Source organism: Mus pahari, chromosome 20, assembly GCF_900095145.1.
Source record: "Mus pahari chromosome 20, PAHARI_EIJ_v1.1, whole genome shotgun sequence".
In the NCBI taxonomy this organism is placed as follows: domain Eukaryota; kingdom Metazoa; phylum Chordata; class Mammalia; order Rodentia; family Muridae; genus Mus; species Mus pahari.
Window position 1 is genome coordinate 43,233,230 of NC_034609.1, and position 8,417 is coordinate 43,241,646.

At 50.2% G+C, this 8,417-nt stretch overlaps 1 protein-coding gene across 2 annotated transcripts in view; it reads left to right on the forward strand.

Moving 5' to 3' along the window:
- Crispld2 (cysteine rich secretory protein LCCL domain containing 2) overlaps positions 1 to 7,734 on the forward strand; it is a 59,555-nt gene extending 51,821 nt beyond the window's left edge. For both annotated transcript variants that reach the window (XM_021220475.2, XM_021220474.2), the window contains exon 15: positions 5,175 to 7,734. In XM_021220475.2, coding sequence (XP_021076134.1) covers positions 5,175 to 5,229 — 55 coding nt within the window. In that variant the 3' untranslated portion in view covers positions 5,230 to 7,734. The remainder of the gene's footprint in view (positions 1 to 5,174) is intronic.
- Positions 7,735 to 8,417: the final 683 nt, after the last annotated feature.

Below are 8,417 nucleotides of genomic sequence, written 5' to 3' on the forward strand. Positions count from 1 at the left end.
CCGTCCCAAGGGTTCAGTGGATGGCTAGGCAGGTAAAGGGGGGGGGGGCACCTGAGTTCAAATCCCCAGCTCCCACGTAAAGCTAGGCATGGCAGTGCGTGTTATAAAGATAGAGAGAGGCCTGCCCTGGAGGCTTGCTTGTCACCCAGCCTAGCCAAAGGGCTAATTCCAGCTAACCCTGTCTCAAAAGTAAGGTGGAGAGCAATTGAGAGAGATACCCGATGCCAGCTTCTGGTTCACCCTCACCCCCGTCTCCCCTATAATCTCATACAAACAGCCTCAAAGTGCTTCAGCTATGCTTTCTCCAGACGTTTTGTGGGGGTCACGAGCTGACCATAAAGAGCGTCTGAGGGGCCGGGTTTGTGAAAGGTAGGGGTAAGGAGAGATTACTTTATGATTTCTCACACCCAACATACCTTCCTCAGACACACACAGTGTGTGCCTGACCTGTTAAACTTAAGTGTTGTGACTTCAGGAAGAGAGCAGAGGCACCAGCATTCACATGGGGACCCTGCTGCTGGGCTCCCTGCTACCAGGGGTACAGACAGTACCCTGAAGTGCTCCGTCGTACCAGGCAAGACATTGTTGGGTGCTCCAGCCAGAGTCCTCCAGCATGGTTGGCAGCCTCAGGCCTCCCTTGTCACGGTTGTGTGTGCCAGCACCCAGCCTCCTGCCAGCAGGCTTTCCAGTTCTCTTCCCCCACGTGGCTTGCTCACGTGTGGGGCAGGCAGGGAACACGTGGCCCTGGGTGGTTCTCCTGGCTACTTGGTGAACAGAGCCCTGGGAGCTGTTCAGCCTGAAACCCAAGGGATGGAAGACACTTTCGAGAAAACAGCCCAGCTGCTGGGTGAGCCTGACCCTGGGCAGCTGCACACCCCACCCCCACCCCCTACCCTGCTTGGCCTTGGCAGCTACTGAGAGTATCCCACCATGTCTTGGTCTCACGCCTCTGCCCCGCACCATGTCTCTGAGCATGCTTATCTGATACGTTTTTCCAGGGTTCAGCCCTGGGGTAGCCAAGAGCATGGGGCTGCCACAGGGAAGGCAGAAAAACAAGCAGGAATTCCAAGCAGCTGTTCCCACAGGACTGGGCCGCCCAGGGCCGGCCTGGCCAGCTGTCAGGCCTAGGAGTTTGGTCCAATCTGGGTTCTCCGGTTCCGGCGGAGACCCTGCAGGAAATGGCATTGATACATTGTGGCCATGACGATCAGGCATCTTCATAAGATGCTGTAGCTGAGGACATGCTTCCCCACTGAGACTAGGACCTCGCAGGTTAACAGGCCACCCTGCACGCCTCCTGCAGGAGGTACCAATTAGTGCGATGTTTATGAGAAACATTTTGGCTGCTGTCGAACTCTCAGATGCACTCAGGCCTTTAATTTATTGTTGTTATTATGATTATTTTTGTAGGATGCTGAGGGTGGAAACTGAAGCCTTGTGCTAAGCCAGGAACTATATTGTCATATTGCTGTGTAGCCCATGCCAGCCTAGAATTCAAGGTCCTTATACCTCAGCATCCCGAATGTGCCTCCACATTTGGCTCATTCCTGGACTCTGATCCCACGATACCAGTCTCAGTGGCTACAGGTCTCACAAGTGGGTGCACGAAGCTTCTAGACAGCGGTGGCCTTGTCTGCCAATGAAATGACTAGAAAGAACTCTGTCTCCATCTCTAGAATCCCAGATAAATATAACGTAAGCCTAGCAGGGTTCTCTGCAGCTGAGAAAACAGAGTAAGAACATTCTAGTACACAGGAGGCTGAGGTAGGGGGAGTGCCACAGACAGGTTTAAGGCCACCCTGGGCTACATAGCCAGACCCCATCTCCGAAAACAAACAAACAAAAATCAAACTCCAAGTTTTGTTATAAAGGGAAGAAAAAGCAAGAGTCGGATCTGTGTGTGTGTGTGTTTGTGTGTGTGTGTGTATGTGTGTGTGTTTGTTTGTTTGTGTGTGTGCGTGTTTGTGTCCATATGATGGCTGTGTAGAAGGTAGGTGATGGGATATGGCAACCCAAGCAGCAGAGACCACAGGGGAGAGGAGCTCACTGAGGAGCAGTGTGACAGGAAAGGGGAGGTCTCCTCCTTTACAGTTTACAGCTGTGCACAGGGTGTCCCATGCACCAACTAGTTCTCTGCTTTTCCACCAATAGCTTATTCTCTCTCTCTCTCTCTCTCTCTCTCTCTCTCTCTCTCTCTCTCTCTCTCTCTCTCTCTCTCTGTGTGTGTGTGTGTGTGTGTGAATATGTGTGTGTTCATATGTAGATAGATAGATGAATGATTGTTCCTGTGTTATGAGCTTGTGTGTGTATGAAGGTATTTGTGTATGTATGAAGGTGTTTGTGTGTGTGAGTGTATATGTGTGTGTGTGAGTATACATGTGTGTGTTTGTGTGTGTGTCTTATGTATGTGCTTGTGTGTATATGAGTGTCTATGTGTATGCTTGTGTGTGTTTATGTGTATGTTTGTGTGTGTGTGTGTATGTGTGTGTGTGAGCATGCATGTACGTGCACATGAAGTTCAGGGGGTCCAGGGAGCAGGCTCAGGCCATCAGCTCCCAGGGCTCTGTCCGCTGAATTTTGCCCACTGAGTCACTTCCCTGGATTTTATTTTTCATTTTTAATTCTGGTGTAAGGAGAGTCTCCCAGATGACAGTTGTCACATGAGACTGTGAAGCTGGGTCAGAGCTTCTAGCATGTCTGAGAACACACTCAAGTGCCTGGCAGGCCTAAAACCTAAAAGCTCTTAGAGGAAGGTGAGCATGAGTGTGTGCGATCGTGAATGAGCCACTGCCTTCTCAAATATAGCACCAAAAGCATAATGGAGAAGAAAATGATAAATTAGGTCATTTTAAACCTTTGTATTTTAAAAGACACCATTAAGAAAGTGAAGAGAGGAGGGACGGAGAGAAGGCTCTGTGGTTAAGGTTCTTCAGCACTCTTGCAGAAGACTGGGTGTCACAACTGCCTGTAACTTAGCTCTGAGGGCTCCTAATCCCTCTTTTGTCCTCCCTGGGCATGCGTGCACACGGTGCACATGCAAACACTTGAGAACACACGTGTAATAAAAATAAGTAAGTCTTAAAAGAAGACAGAAAAGTAGACACCAAGTGTGTATGCTCAGAGAGCAGGTTGTGTGGCTGCCAGCAAGAAGCCTGGCTATGAGCTGGGCGTGGTCACTTGCCTTTAATCTCAGCACTGTGGGGGCAGAGGCAGGCAGATCTCTGAGGTGTAGGCTCTCCTGGTCTACAGAGTGAGTTCCAGGACAGCCAGGGCTACACAGAGAAACCCTGTCTCAGAAAACAACAACATCCTGGCTGACTGTAGGCAGAGAGTGGCCTTACAGGAGACCTCTGTGAGTGGGCCCTAGACCTGTGAGAAGATAAACTTCCTCTCGAAGGAAGGAAGGAGAGGAAGATAGAGAGAGGTAGGGTTCGGGTTTGGAAGGGAGGGAGAGAGGCAGGAAGTCTAGCTACAGAATGGGAGAACAGTTTTCCAAATTGTGTATGGACTAAAGGATTTCACAGCTCAAGTGTGTGTGTGTGTGTGTGTGTGTGTGTGTATGTGTGTGCATGTATGTGCCGTGCTCCAGGGAAGGCTTCTGGGCCAGGGAGAGTCACTCAGCACACCAAAGCAACAGAGATGCAGATTCAGGCCAGAGTACCCAGAACATCTGCAGAGGCCATAAGACAACAACAGCTGTCAGTGGGGCTGCAGAGCCTCCGAAATGCCCAATGCCTTGTGGGTAGGCATGGACACAATGTAGCCACTGGAGAAGCTTTTAAAAGGCAAATATAGTTTGACAGCAGTCCACCTCCCAAGAGTGCGCCTCTGTGGGTGGAAAGCACATGTCTTCCAGAACAGACAAATTTACAGAGGCAGCACAGAAATTCTGTGCCAGCACAGGAGGGGAAGCTGGACGGACCCCTATAAATGCTTCCTAATCTCATGGGTGTATATACCATCTCATGGGTATATATACCATCTCATGGGTGTATATGCCATCTCATGGGTGTATATGCCATCTCATGGATATATATACCATCTCATGGGTGTATATACCATCTCATGGGTATATATACCATCTCGTGGGTATATATACCATCTCATGGGTGTATATGCCATCTCATGGGTATATATACCATCTCGTGGGTATATATACCATCTCATGGGTGTATATGCCATCTCATGGGTGTATATGCCATCTCATGGGTATATATACCATCTCATGGGTATATTTACCATCTCATTGGTGTATATAACATCTCATGGGTATATATACCATCTCATGGGTGTATATAACATCTCATGGGTACATATACCATCTCATGGGTATATATGCCATCTCATGGGTGTATATGCCATCTAATGGGTATATATGCCATCTCATGGGTATATATACCATCTCGTCAGTGTATATACCATCTCATGGGTATATATACACCATCTCATAGGTGTATATACCTAGGCGCTGGTGTAGAGGCCAGAGGACATGGCTGAGTTTCACAGGGCAGTATAGTTCTGTAACAGTGTTTTCAACATCTGGTTGAGAGCTAGAAATGTATAGTTCAGTGGGCACAGTGCTTGCCTGGCTGGCCGGGCATGTATGAAGCCTGGGGTTCAATTCCCAGCATAGCATAAACTGGGGGTGGTGGCACTTGGGAGGGGAAGGCAGCAGGATTAGTTCAGGGTCACCTCATCTATATAAGGAGTTGAAGATAAACCTAGGCTTCACAAGGCCCATCTCAAAAAACCAACTAAGGGCCTGAAGGACTTGTCTCCCAGCAGAAGAATGTGGTTTTCATTAGCCGTGTGCCTCTCTTGGTTCCTTGCTGTCTGCATTTCTCCCCTGTATGTACCGACAGTAACAATAGCCCTGCTCTGGAAAGGATAGCGGACCCGTGGCGGCAGATTTGAGTAGCATTCGGGTGTGTGTTCCCTTCAAGCCACCCCTTAAATCATCTGTCAACCAGATATCTGAGACAGGTGTCAGCAAAACCCGGAGAATCGCTCCGCAACCTTAGCCTGGGCTCACGCCGCAGCTTCCTGTCAGCGCGAGTGGGCTCGTCCAGCTGGGTGTGACTTCTGTGGGCTCTGACCTTACCACATTGGCCCTATCGGCCATTCCTTTGCCCACAGCTCTCACTCATAACTTCCTTCTCCCTCTTCTCTTGCAGCCTGAACACTCCTCAGAACGGAAACGCCTTCCGGATCTTCGCCGTCAGGCAGTGAATGTGGCGACCTGGGGAGAAGGGGGTGTCATCTACTGGGATTTGGGGTCCTGCTTTTTATCTGTACTTTGTCCTTTGGGGGTGTGGGGGGGTGACAGAGAGTCAGGAATCTTCCTTTCGGTGTCATTGAACGTCCCGGGCCTCCATGGCCTTTGGCAAGGGTGACCAAGTACCTTCCCCCTCATGAGCAGCGTGCTGTGGAGTCTCTTGGCTGGATAACCAGTGCCCAGACTGGCCAGGTGGCGGTCCCCATCTGGTGGCCCACCTCCTCTCAGGAGCTGCTCACTGAGACACTCCTTGCCACGTTTTCTTTGGTGGTAGAGGGGGAAGGCTTTCGAACCCTCGAGGATACAGGTTTGAGATGTGTCGTGAATGGGGCTCTTGTCTGAGTGACCAGAGTTGACAGCCGTAAGGTTACAGCTCATCCTACCAACAGAGAAATAGAGTCTGTGTTTGCTGGTCAGACAGATGGGCGGCGGGTAGAAGCCCCGGGCAAAACCTGGGCTCTGCCCTGGTGGTGTCTATCCGTGCTCACGTTCCCCAACCTTTTTGGCAGTCACGTGCTTATATGTCCAGCAGAGCTGGTCTATTTAAAGTTGGTGGCACTCCAGAGATTTATCTTGTCATTGTCCTTGTCTGTGTGGCCTGTTCTCACGTGACCTTTGGTCTCATGGAGGACCAATACATCAGGAGCCTTCCCTACCATTCTCTGACCCTGTGGCATCTGCCCCACCCTAGGCAGATCTAGGTGCCCTCCTCAGCTTGGCTTTGCAAGAGGCTCCAGGTCTCAGATGTCTTCTCACTCCTTAGAACAAGGGCTGCCTCATGGCCACCGTCAGAGTGGGCAACTGAACGTCACTTCCCCCCTGGTTTGGGTGACCTAGTTTTTAAGCTGTGGGAGGAGTAGATTCCTGGCACATTCCTCGTTGTAAAACCACCCATGACACACCAGCCACCAGAAAGAGGGGCCTGGGACACACAGGAAGAACCCCTCAGCGCCTGCCAGCATCCCCGGGCTCCAAGAGTGTGGTGAGCCCTGGCTCCCATCACTTAGGAGCCTGATCCAAACCCACTGTAAAATGAAGCATGCTTCTGTAAACAGCTCTACTCTAGAGAAGGTGGAATCCCACCCCAGTCCTGGGCACGGGGCAGATTGCCGGTGAGCACTCACAGGGCAGATTGCTGGTGAGCGCTAGCCTCGAACGAGGTTGCGTGTTCCAGCCAAATATTTCTTAGACCAAAATAAAAAAGGGAGGGGCTAGAAAATAAAACAGAACACCGTCCCCCAACCGAAAGCCTGGGGAGGTGGCTTGGTGGTTAACAGTTCTCGTTGTTCTACCGGAGGATCTGAGCTCAGTTCTCACTACTCACTGCCATTCAAGAGATCTATGGTCTCCACAGGCACCACACACATTCACAGGAGCAAAGTACAAATGGTTCTTTCAAAACAAAACAAAACAAAACAAAACAAAACAAAACAAAACAAAACAAAACACACACACACACACACACACACAACCCTAAGGGAGTCTGAACGAACTTCTCCCCCTAGTTGGGTTAAATGTTTATTTGTTTGAGACAGTTTCACTATATAGTCCAGGCTGGCCTTGACTCATTGTGTAGCCCAGGCTGGCCTCCTGAGTGCTTAGATAGCTTTCCCCCAATCCACCCCTTCTGGGGAGTTTATAAAAAGCACACAACCTTGAACCAGCTCTAGCTAGCCTTTTACTGAGCTGTTTCTGCCTCATGGGTGTGGGTGTGGTGTCTTTGAAGGCATAAACTCTTCCACTCCAGATGTTGGAGCAGACATCTGCTCAGCCTGTGCAAGGGGACTTCTGGTTGCTACCAAACATCTGGGAAACTTCCCAATGCAAGGAGTGCTGCCGTGGGACCCTTCACCCAGCCCACAGGGCAAGGCTGACATGGTAAGGGAAACCACACCCCTTCTGGGTTTCTAGGACGAGCGGCCAATCCCATCTTCAGGGAACTTGCAGTGTGAGTCTGTACTGAGGTTCTCTGAGTTCCCTGGCTGCCCGTCCGTCAGGCACAGAGCCTGACCTAGCAGCCTCGAACGATCATCTTCATCAAAAGTTTCAAACTGGAAGCCCTTCACTGTGGAAAGAAAGGAAAAACCATAAATGACAAGACCTCACATCAGAGCCCTTCTGACCCTGTGTGTCCATCCATCAGCTCTTCCTTAAAGTGACCACGCCCACACAGCTGCATTCCTCCCACCCCTCCAGCTCTGTCCTGGTCCTGTGTCCGGTGATAGTTTCCATTTGCTTCCGAGCTGTGCCCGGTCTGTTCAGAGGGGTGTGCCGACTCTCCACGATCTGTAGGCTCTCTCGGCCCACAGTTTACTGTGTGCTTTTTTTTTCTATGAAAAATGATATATTTTACAATTTCCTATGTACAAAAGTTTATTGTAAGTTTTTGTGCTTCGCATGAACAGGGCCACACTGGTTGTTGCTATGGTTTCAATAAAACGGATTTGATTTCTAACACATCCTGGTAGCACATCTTTTCTTCTTTTCTTGTCTGGACACATCATCTGTGATCTCGTTTGCCTTGAGTCCCCCACAAGCTCCAGCATTTGGGAGGCCCAGGTGGCCTTGTGAGGGACCTCAGAGACATTCCTGGGAAGCATGATCAAGAGACTGGTGACGTAATGAAGTGTAGGTTCTAGCAAGCAAAGCGAGGATGAGATGCCCTGCTCCTCACAAGCTCAAAAACCGAACTCTAGCAGTGAGAACCACTGGGTCTTCTGTCAGGGACCTGCTGGTGAGAGCTGTAATGAGAAGAATGAAGGCTGGGGAGTGGCTTTTATGACAGAATGGGAGGTGGGCATCCAAAAGCAGGGTGCAGGCTTCCTGGAGGCCTCATGGTTCATGGTTTGTGTCCTCTCGCTATGCCATCCGTGGTAGGGCCTCTGTGTGTGCCCCTGGCATCATTTCTGTGAAAACAAGTTGTATCATGACCCCACATCCCAATTTGCCCACTTCAAGGGTTTGAAATCCAACATATGAGAATCCAGGACAGAATGTGATGAAGTCCCAAACTGACCTGTTCTTCAAAGCATTATCCCAGGGACAGCTCTGCCACCTTGCAACTTGGAGGGGGTGGGCTTCTCATCCAGGGACCCTTCAACCTAGTGTTCTTCCTTTTTTTAGACACCCATGCTGGGAACTG